Genomic DNA, 12127 nt, shown 5'->3' with positions numbered 1-12127 from the left:
TGGAGTCCCTCAGGGTTCAGTATTGGGTCCTTTATTGTTTTCTGTATTTATAAATGATATTGATGATGGTATATCAAGCTTAATGTCCAAGTTTGCAGACGATACGAAGGTTGGCAGGGTTGTCAAGGACACTACTGACACTGTGCTGCTGCAACAGGATCTGGAAAGGTTGAGCAGATGGGCTGAGAGGTGGCAAATGAAGTTTAACATTGACAAATGTAAAGTACTACATATGGGAAACAGCAACCCCAGAGCAACGTATCAACTCTGTGGTACTACACTGACAGTGGTAGAGAATGAAAGGGACCTGGGGGTGGTTGTGCAGGCAGATATGAAGTTCTCTGAGCAGTGCAGATGGGCTGCAAGAGTAGCTCATGGTGTATTGTCAATGATATATAGGAATTTTTCTGACAGGGATAAGGAGGTGATTATTCCCTTGTATAAGGCAATGGTCACGCCACACCTAGAGTACTGTATACAGGCCTGGAGACCTCATTTCAAGAAGGATGTAGAGCTGCTGGAACGAGTACAGAGAAGGGCAACAAGATTAGTGAATGGAACAAAGGGGTGCTCTTACGAAGAAAGGCTTAAGTTTTGCGAATTACAGTGTCTGGAGACCAGGCAGCAGCGAGGTGATCTGATAGAGGTGTACAAAGCCTTGAATGGTTTGAGCATGCTCAATGCTGATGGGATTCTTCCTCTTGCTCAGAGTAATCACCTGAGAGGGCATAAATTCAAATTGAGGAAAGACAGATGTAGGATAGATGTGCGGAAATTTGCCTTTAGCCAGCGGGTGGTTGGAAGGTGGAACAGACTTCCATCCCTTGTCGTGGAAGTTGATAGCCTAAATAAGTTTAAGGCTCGGCTGGACAGGTATTTCGAACGAACAGAGGGGTGAAGTGGAAGTGGTTATTTTTTATTTATTTATTTTACTTTAATGTTTTTGACTGATGCTGCATAAGCTTGCTTTCTTTCATCAAATGCCTCTACTAATGCTAAATCACATTACTTTAATATGATTTTAAAAATATCCAGTGTGAATTAAAAATATCCAAGGTTCATAACCAAATTTAGAGCAGTGGTTTTTATTGTGTATTCTGCAGAACCCCGGTTTCTGCAAAGACATCCTGCAAATGTTCCATTAAATGTTTATCATTGATTTTTTATTTAATTTATACACACATTTATAAAACATTAGAGTTCCACAGAAAATTCAGAGTTGTGAAAATTTTCTGCAGCCAAAATCTTGAAAAATCATTTTTTATTTTTTAAAATTAGTTTAAACAATATATCTTAATTAAAAGTGTTTATATATCCTTTAAAAGGCATGTTGCACAGAAAATAAAAGCTGCAGCTCTAATCAAAGGCGCACTCTCCACTCTCATATGATTTATGAAATCAGTATTTATTCTCTTCTGAATAGAGAAAGAAAGAAGAATCTGATAAAATCTGTCACTGTTTCGTGGATGTAATTTTAAATTTCTTTCACAGATTGGGGCCTACTGTTCTGGTTTCCACAAAACTACAACAAAAACTGGTCTAAGATTAGGTTACAAGATTGTAACTTTACCCATGTAACCTAATCTAAGCATAGTTTTTGTTGTAGTTTTCTGGAACATCAGTTTTGAGTTCAGAGGAAGCAAGTTGGGAATTATTCCCATGAAATATCAGTGTAGCTTTGTTTCTTCTTTCTGTATTTAGCAGCAAGTGAACTGATTTTTCACAGCCCACAGAATATGCTCATTTAATTAAAACTGTACTTAAAAGTAACCAACACATAGAGCACATTGTAATTGGCTTGGTACACCCAGGGTCCTGAGCTGGATATCATCATTCTTCTCTTTCGTGGTGATTCCCTTCTACTTTTAACTCTCTCTCTCTCTCTCTCTCTCTCTCTCTCTCTCTCTCTCTCTCTCTCTCTCTCTCTCTCTCTCTCTCTCTCTCTAGGGTAACTCGGGAATTTTTTTTTTGGCTGGTGCAGCATAAGCCTCAGGCTTCCTTGCACCATATAGCTAATAATAATAATATCAAAGGATAAAGGAATAACTGAAAAATAACTAATAAATTATTTTATATTAAGTAATTTTTGCAATCCATATTTAATTTTGACTAACAGGAATTATACATGTATAATTTTCAGCTGTGTCACATGGCATTAGAAGAAGTATGATTAGCTTTGGGTGCATCCTGGGCCCTTTATGGGGTGGAAGTTACTTACAAAGACTTTATATCATGTTTGCTGTACCATTAGGACTCTGCATCTTAAATATTGTAAGCAGCTATCTTTTTATTTCCATCTACATTCTAAATTTTATTTACTTGAAATATAGTGGTGTGAGAGATCAGTGCGTATTTTGTATTAGTGTGATTTACACAAATGAAATATTCTATCTGTACACATTTAATTGCTATATGTCTACTTGTTAGACAACTACAGAACTAAATATATTTGTTTGATGTTTAGATTTTTATTCATAACCAGCAATTTGTAATATTTTGATCATTTCATAGTGTATCTATTAGATTGGTTTATGAGTGGGAGTCCATAAAATATTATTATTACAAGGCTATATCTTATTACTGAGTTGTTCATATCTTCACAATGCCTGTCTGCCCACCAAATGAGACTCCAAGCATAGTCGAAACCCGGATCTGGGTAGTGGCATACACTTTAAATAAAAAGATTATACTTCTCCATTGAAGTAGTGCCTTTGCAATATGAAACACTAATTAGCAAACACAGATTGCTCACGACTATGTACAGAAAGAGACCATACAATGACCTTATACAGATTTCATAGTTTGAGGCTCTTGTCTTGGACTAAGCTATATATACACTAATGTTACACTCTATTTTATGTATATATGATGTAGTATGAAGCTGTATTTGATTTAACAATGTCTTTCAGTAAGATATCTGTTTATCTCCACCAGACCCTCAATAGTTGCTTTTTGTCTGTATATGTGTGCATGCGAGCTGGTATCATTCTTCTTCTATCACATGACAAATTTGCTATTTATGCTGCATTGTGCTGTGCACCATGTGATTGATGAAAAAGCACACCACCTTGAAAGCTACATTTTTGATTGCTTGTGTTTTGTGATTTGAATGCATTTTATCCTGTGTGTATTTTTATCTTCTTTAATATATTATTTACATTGACTCTTATTTTTGTATATTTATTTTAATAAAGTTCAAAAACATTTTTAAATTTTATTGTTATGTTCCCTGACGAACAAGGCCTTTTTTTCTAGTAAAAACAAGTCTTTTTTTTTTTTTTTTTTCCTCTCTTTCTTAGCATTTTTCTTATAAACAGCTATTAACCCTGTACAAATCTACCCTACCATGAACTATTCTAACACGTGTCTTTTTTTTTATACAGAGAAGTCTGTGAGTGCTATTTAAATAAATTAGCAACTGTAATCACCCCCCCCCCCAAGAATGATAAAAATGGAACAGATTTGTGCACACTTTTATGAAAAGATCTGAAAGCACAAAGAGAAAATTAAACTTATATTATAATAAAATTAAAATTATATATATATAAGTTATATTAATATATTGAATTAAGTATGCATAAATGGATGTGAAAGTTACACAAAGTGCCAGTAACTAGAAGGGTGAGGAAAGTAGAAAAAGAAGTGTACTGTAGTAGATTTATGAAAGGTAAAGAATGTTAATATCCTAGAGGTTATGATGAATTAAGAAAATTATCGGCTGAATTGCCAAGCCAATATAAAGTGGGGGAACTGTAAAGTAAAATTAATACATCAAAATACTAATAAAATGGAAATAATTTATATATGAAAATAAAAATGGTGTAGCTGTCATTAGATATGGGAGGGAAAATTTTTTAGTAAATGGTCTAATATAGGTAGTACAAAAATGCTTGATCTGATGTCAGCTGAAATAAATATTCATACATGATCAGGTATTTCATCAGGGGACTACACCTGGCCATGTATCAGGAACTGCGTTTCTATACTTGTCCATGGTAGTAGAAGAAAAAGGAATGAAAATGAAATTAGCACTTTCTAATACAGTATGGAAAAGGTAGTCCCAATACAGTGTAATTTATATAGGTAAAAACAAGTATCGAGTTGGGATAAAAATGGTTAATACAATATGTTTATTATAAATATGTGGAATTTAGTGTAGGATTTAATTTTGTTTAGATAGGAAATCAATGTATTTTAAAAAATAGATTTAGAACAAGCAAATGGTATAAGGGTGAGGTATTAAATTGAGGATGGGAAAGGGAAAAAGGAGTATTTTAAATAAATAAAGGTATTTTAAATAAATAAAAATAGCAATAGAAGTAGGATAATAGGAACATTCGTGTCACCCCCCGTATTACTGTAATACTACTTTCCTCACCCTTCTAGTTACTGGCACTTTGTGTAATTTTCACATCCATTTATACATACTTAATTCAATTAGATAGTATGAATCAGAGCTGTAATACTCAATATGTTCTATGTTGATAATAATATTAGTAAAATAATAAGAGGAGTTTACCTCATACGTAGAACACTTCCGTATGATACTCTCCAGAAATTAAAACGGAAAAACCGAAAAAATCGACAACTTACCGGTACATTAGAGTAAAATATAAATAATTAAATAATCAATTTAACACAATTCAAATCAATTTAAAACAATGAAAAATCAAATTAACACAATTAAAAGAATCTAATGAAAGGAAGGAAAATCATTTTGAATATTTTCGGTAGATTCTTTTAATTGCGTTAATTTGATTTTTAATTGTTTTAAATTGATTTGAATTGTGTTAAATTGATTATTTAATTATTTATATTTTACTCTAATGTACCGGTAAGTTGTCGATTTTTTTCGGTTTTTCCATTTTAATTTCTGTAGGGTATCATACGGAAGTGTTCTACGTACTATATTGAGGTAAACTCCTCTTATTATTTTACTAATACTTAATTCAATATATTAATATAACATATATACTCTTACATCCTTTAATGCTGCTTTGGGCTTTTAGGTGCCTTTGTCATACCTGATTTATTAATCCTACATTCGCTGAAACCATTTCATCAACAGTATACCTCTTTTCATATGTAATTCTTTAAACATTACCTTTAAGGGGTTACACTGAAGAACCACAGTTATGTGTTAAAAGAGCTGCATGCAGCTCGCGAGCCGCAGGTTGCCGATCCCTGTCCTATGCTGACTTCTTTTTTTCCTCTGTGTGCCGGTTGCTGAATGAATAGGTAAACATGTGAAAAAAATGTACGGAATATTACAAATTTCGAAGTTCATTGCATCCAAATGTCATGCATCACTTAATAAAGGTGCCGGTATGCCATACCGTTGTGTACTATCCCAAAAAAAGCATTGTATATGTATAATACCAAAAGTAAAGAAAAAAGGGGGGGGGAAGGAGAAGCAAAATAATGAAGAAGGGGTATTGTGGAAGGAATGCTCCTAATATAATTTAGAATTTGAAAGTCAATTACAAAGCAATATGAGAGCCAATTAAAAAGAAGTTCAAAGCCAATTATAAGGAAATTTAATGGTGTCCCCCGAGAGCACCAGTGTCTGAATTGCGTGAAATATCACCAAAATGGAAATGTACACTACCGACAATACAAGACCAATTGGGCGTCTCCGTAGCCAAGTGGGAAGGAGCAGCAGTGCGTAGCACACGCTTCTTGATTAGACCGGGGTTCGAGCCCGTCACCAAATACGGAGGATGCGGAAAGGTCAGGGAATGACCAACACCTATTCCCGGAGCAATATGGCCTTAGTTGCTAATGCTCCTAAAAACCAAATAACATACATACAAGACCAATTAAACTAAAAATAATAAATAATAAAAAATAGCCCGACCATTAACCCAGTCAAAGGCCTCCCTGTTTTTGTCTAATTTTTAACCCTAACTCGAAAGTTGCTCCCCCCGAAGAAAACTAATAATTGTCATAATTTCTACTCAATTTTCCAAATTGAAACTCTCAATATACATAAACAGAAGTATATTCTTTGATTTCCTACCTTTAGCGCTCAGCAAAAACTATTAATTCACTCTAAAACAGCAAAAATGTACGATCACATTTCAATTTATTAAATTTTGATGTCAGCAAAACAAGATCCAAGCTTTGAAAATAAAACGCATTACTTCATTAGTTCAAAAATTCGCGCGTCAGCTCGGCGCCTCTGGCTAAAACGAATCAACGCATGCAGAGAGATAATTGACTGGTCAAGCTTACGTCATTAACGTTACCAAGGTGATCCAAGGAGAAAATGAAACTGTAAACAACTTTCATGGAAAACAAACAGTTGAGCATCATTACTTGCGAACACTAATTTGCATGGCTCACTCACAACAGTAGCTTTATTGCTTTTCGTAATTGTTGTACGAAAGAATTGCAACGAATTGGTTTTGAAAAAATAAATTTTTGCATTTCCTTTTTTCAATATCTACTAAAAAAAATCAAGGAAATTCATCTACTGGAAGCTATACTGGAAACGGAAAGAAAAAAACTCGTAAAACTGATCACTACAATGCGCATTTCATAAAAAAAAAGTTCGCTTTATTGTAATTGTTTCTAGAGGACTAAATCGGAACAGCAGTTTCATGGATGTATATTTGATCTTACGAAATTTCAAGAAAATATTTCTATTCATAGCTGCGTTATAAACTTCGAAAACTGATATCGAAGGAACTTCACATGCATCTCACCTGGTGTACAAACGAAAAAAAAAAAAAAAAATGCGCAGCTAGTAACAGACTGTGAGAACAATCCATTACTCGTAGTGAGGGATTGGGAAATTGTAAGTAATTGTTATTAAATACTTCAATATTTCCTTGATATGCATTTGATATCATCAAAAAATTTCCACAGAAAAATTGAATTTTCATTATCACACAACGCCCGAAAAATTCACCATAAAATATCATGTGTTTCAATGTTTGAATTCCATTCTGAGCTGCAAATGTAATTTCACTTCTCTTGCGCTGACAGAGTAGCCGTTCACCGAATGAAGAAAAACAGGGTTCATTTTCATGAAATTTCCAATTCCCTTCTTTCACTTGACAGAAAAAAACTCCTTAGGGGAGGGAGTCCACCCTTTCTAGTCCGACCCTGGAGAGAGAGAGAGAGAGAGAGAGAGAGAGAGAGAAATAAAAAATACCCTTTTGGTGGGGAGAAGGCCAAGAGATTGTCAAACTTCCAGAGCGCTAACTTTCATTTATATTATTTATTTATTTTATTTTATTATATTATTATTATTTATTTTTTTCTTGTGTTGTTCTAGCAATCCATCCTGGAATGGGGCTTCCCTGGGCCGGGATAGTGCTTCTCCTCTTTTCTCCTTCCCTCTCTTCATCTTATACAAGTTTTTCTTTCCTCCCTGGGAACTTTTTTTTTGGCTAATGCTGCATAAGCTCATACACTTGGTTTCTTGCATCACATGCCACTACTACTACTACTAGCAGTTCCCCAGGGAGGAGAGCATGCAGTTAGTAGGGGAGATCTTGCCCTCCTGCTAGGGACAAGTACCTGGAGGCAGCCAGGTGATTGCTGCTTCCAGGTAGCCAGAATGCCCAAATACAACATCACAATACAGAACACACACATAAGCTCACAAACAGTTTTTCTTTCCTGTCACTTTCTCCCGTGCAGGATGAAAAATTTTTTTCTCTCTCTCTTGCCTTCCTTTTCATCTGTCTTCATCAAACATGGGATATTCCTAAGCGGGATGATTTTTTTTTTTTTTTTTTTTTCACAACACACACTGGCCTTACCCTGACAATGCATAAAAACTGAACAGAGCAACGAGGCCGAGATGAACTTTTGTTCTAGGAGCCACCCATACAAAAACAAAAAATAAATAAAGAAAATAAATAATAATAATAATAAAAAAAAAAACAGCATTGCAGCTCTAAGTCAGCTTCATCCTAGGATGCCAAAACTGCAATTGTTTTAGAGAACAATATTTTGCATTTTTACTTTCTAACATTATTTTGCATTATAGCTCTGTTACAATATTTTGCTTCGTTTCTTTACATTATTGCTGTAGCAAACGATATCGGTGTGCATGATGTTTCATCACAGTTGCTGGAGTTCTAATTAGTCAGTTCATCCTAGGATGCAGAATTACTAATTAGTCCGATTTTGGTCTGGTGCTCATTTGATAAAAAATCCAGAATAATTCCTCTGGAAATATTAGCTAGTGAACTGCATTATAAATTTCAAACATCGCTGTATTGCTTATCCTTTGAGTGACCGCATGTTTTCGCCTTGTACAATTGTTTTATTGTGGACACTTTCTTCCAGTCAGTAAAATCATTATTATACATATAAAGTAATTCATTATGTTGGGGGGAACCGTTTTTGTTCCTAATTGATGTAGTACTTGCGAATTTCGCAAAGTGGATTATTTGAACATACATTAGAAGGTCGGTAAAAGAGTTGATAATTGATGGGCAGCATTCCGACAAACAAATTTTCTGTTTATATTATGTGATGACCACACGGTCAGAGATCCCGAGAGAGAGAGAGAGAGAGGGAGAGAGAATACAAGAAATCGCACTGCATTTAGCAGTCACTGACTCATCTGCCAAAAACCACAGTAAAACAATAAAAGTGATGGGGAGTAAGTCTATTTGTCAGCGGAGTTTATCTGTTTTTTGCAGTTCAGAACAGCATTATGACCATGGATAGTGAATTTATTCGGCTTCTGTACTAAAACAGAATTTCTCCCATCAAAGCGTAACAAGCAAATATCTTCTAACGATACTTTTTGAGCAGCCGTTAGTTGTAATCTGTTAGCTTTGTATTGTTACAAATATTGCAGTTATGTGAACAATACACATTTCAAGAAAGAAAGAAATTCATAGCGGATGATTTTGTTTTTCTTTCTTTTGATGCACCAGTTTCGAAGTTTATAACGCAGCTATAAATAGAAATATTTTCTCGAAATTTGGTTAGAAGATCAAACCCAGGAAACTGCTGTTCTGATATTGTTTACTAAAAACAATTACAATAAAGCAAACTTTTTTTTTATCAAATGCGCATTGCAGTGTTATCAGTTTTACACCAGTTTTTCCCGTTTCCAACAGATGAATTTCCTTGATCTTTTGTTCATAGGAGCAATACACGTTGAAGAAAGGAAATACGATCTGTTCACCTTCCATAAACTGTTATTGGTACTGTATGGCTTTATTGCCTCTTATGTCAAAAAAAAGTAGCTCCTGTTCGTCTTTTGTTTATTTACACTTCTCCCTTACCGTCTCGATGTAGCTGTACTGGTGACGTGATATATACTTCCCACGCTTCGCTCGTATTCACGCGGAGTTGTTTATCAGAACTGCTCCTCTCCGTAAAAAGAAATTCGCGCGCTTTACACCAAGAAACGAATCAAGTGTCGGGTTTCATAAGCTCTAGGCTGGTTAGGGCAGGGGTAAAAAAATTAATTGAAAAGGCCTAAAAAATTGCATACTTGATGTCACATTTTTGTCATTTGCGTGAAATTCAATAGAAGGTTTTGAAAATTTAAGTGGGAAAATTCAAGAAAAAAGTTCTGGCTCCAACTATAGCGAGTTTCAGCTCTGTAATTAGTGTAAAAATTATAGAATTTATGAATTGTAATTTGATCTGGGTAAATATTTACTGCAGAGGACCGTTTGCGGGTTGCCTCATCTCGACGGAGGACCACAAGGCCAATAATGGTCAGGGAATCACTTCATTTTGAATGTTAGACCACTTTTTCTTTTCTTTTGGTATTATTTGATGGGTTTAGTAATTATTTCTACTGATTTGCCATACTACTGGCATACATTTTACTTTAGTTTCATAGTTTATATATATATACACCAATGAGCCAAAACATTATGACCAGCGAGTCGTTATGCAAATCGAAGCAACTGCCGGTGAATTACGGCACGTGCGTGGGTCGGTATAAAAAACACCTGATACTGAGCTCCGTTAATCAGTGTTACTCTTGTTCTTCAGACAGGAAAGGCAGTGGACTTAAGCAATTTGACGAAGACCAAATTGTAATGGCCAGACAACTGGGTCTGAGCATATCCGAAACGGCACGGCTGGTGAGGTGCTCACGGTCAGCTGTGGTTAGTACCTACCAAAAGTGGTCTGAGGAGGAAAAACCCAAGGACCGCCGGTGATGTGTCGGACGACCACGGTCATTGATGTTCGAGGTGAGCGAAGTCTCTCCCGGATGGTACATGGTAATTGTGGCACAACGCACCGCAGGGCAACTGTGACACAATGTGCATTACTCCCGTCCACAATTGGAATGCTGGATACAGGAGTAATGTGTCACAACACACACAGTACATTGAACCCTGCTGAAAATGGGGCTGTGTAGCCGCAGGCTGCTCCGAGTGCCCATGCTAACCACAGTTTACCTACAGTGGGCATGCGAGAATCAAAACTGGACCTTGAGTGATTGAAAGGTCATCTGGTCCGATGAATCACATTTCCTGTTGCACCATGTGGATGGCCGGGTGCGTGTGCGTCATCTACCTGGGGAAGTGGTGCCTGGATGCACCGTGGGACAAAAACAAGCCGGTGTCATGCTTTCGGCGATGTTCTGCTAGGATACCCTTGGGTCCAGTCATCCATGTGCCGGGCATGTGATGCCTACCAACTACCTAAACATCATTGCTGACCAGGTACACCCTTTCATGGGACATCAATCCCATTGAGTATCTGTGGTTTGTGTTGGAACAGCAACTTCAATCTGCGAAGTTGCTGTTCAACCATGGACCTTACAGGAGTTAAAGGATCTGCTGGTTGTGTTGGTACCAGATACCACAAGACACATTTAGAAATCTTGTAGCATCCATGCCTTGCCGGGTACAAGCTGTTTTGGCTGCATGTGGAGAACCAACATCATATTAGGTAGGTGGTCATAATGTTTTGACTCTTTGGTGTGTGTGTGTGTGTATATATATATATATATATATATTATGTGAGGTAAAAGTTAGGCAAAAGTAATAAAAATAAATAAATATGGCTATGTAGCTATCATTAGAGGCAGCAAATACACATCCTCCACATGATGCCTAATTATATCTGATAATTAAAATAAATATGATATTTAAAATAAAAACATCAGCCAGTAGTACGGCAATAATACAGAGCGAAACGAAATGCAAAATAATATAAAATGCAAAATAATATAAAAACTACTGGCTGATGTTTTTATTTTAAATATCATATTTATTTTAATTATCAGATATATATATATACACATAAATTTATATATATATATAAAGTCCCTTTCAACGTATCTACATACCTATAATTAACATGTTAATAATTTTTATACGTTGCATGTGTATATATTATTTTTTCCAGTTTCCGTTGGCACGTGCATAGGTCTTCACGTTTTGATGGGTTATGGCATATCACAGACTACAATGGGTCTACACTATACCGACCTACTTATACCTCACCTTCGAGGTACATTCAACTACTACCATACATATTATTTTATATATATATATATATACACAAATGCACCTAAAAAGAATGGTTTCAAGATAGATGTGCAAAAAGTTGCTTTCAGCCAGAGTTGATTGATTGTTGGAGCAAACTTTTGTCTGGTTTTATGGAAGTGGGTAGTTTGAATAAATTTGAGGAAAAAGTACTAGAGGGTAATTTTTATTTATTTTTTATGCTTTATGAGCTTGCATCATTTGCCACTACTAATACTAAATTGTTTCAAATTGAAGTAATTTTTTTATACAGCAAATAACTATACAGTGTCATTGTTATCAATTCAGGTATACAGAGTATTTTTTTTAGGAATCTGGAGACTAAAAATTATCCTTTATAATTTGTTTTTTGTAGATTATACTTCTGTGTTCATTTTCTCGATTGAGAGAAAGGGAAAATAATCCACAGAGAACAGTCGCTGTAAATCCAGTTGCTACTAGTGAAGAGAGGCATTTTTTGATCACTTAAAAAAGTGTAATTACTTGTTTATTTTCAATTCTATGAATTTCAGCCATCTGTAAAATAGTGCAATTTTCATTTGAACCTAATTGTTAATTTTATTGCATCATATTTTATACAAGTACTCTTATGTAAAAATACGATACTACTGACTTGTAAAGATCTCTCCTCAGTTCTG

At 35.3% G+C, this 12127-nt stretch overlaps 1 protein-coding gene across 1 annotated transcript in view; it reads left to right on the top strand.

Annotated features, from left to right (window-relative positions):
- Positions 1–12075, top strand: part of LOC150085330 (uncharacterized) — a 79149-nt gene extending 67074 nt beyond the window's left edge. The window contains exons 6-7 of the mRNA XM_090373155.1: positions 2141–2271; positions 11845–12075. Of these exons, the coding sequence (XP_090229281.1) occupies positions 2141–2271; positions 11845–11958 (245 nt within the window). The 3' untranslated portion in view covers positions 11959–12075. The remainder of the gene's footprint in view (positions 1–2140; positions 2272–11844) is intronic.
- The last annotated feature ends 52 nt before the right edge of the window (positions 12076–12127 follow it).

This window comes from Mastigoproctus giganteus, chromosome 5 (genome assembly GCF_048544385.1).
Source record: "Mastigoproctus giganteus isolate SK-2022 chromosome 5, ASM4854438v1, whole genome shotgun sequence".
Taxonomy (NCBI): Eukaryota; Metazoa; Arthropoda; class Arachnida; order Uropygi; family Thelyphonidae; genus Mastigoproctus; species Mastigoproctus giganteus.
This window is presented reverse-complemented; position numbering and strand designations above follow the sequence as displayed.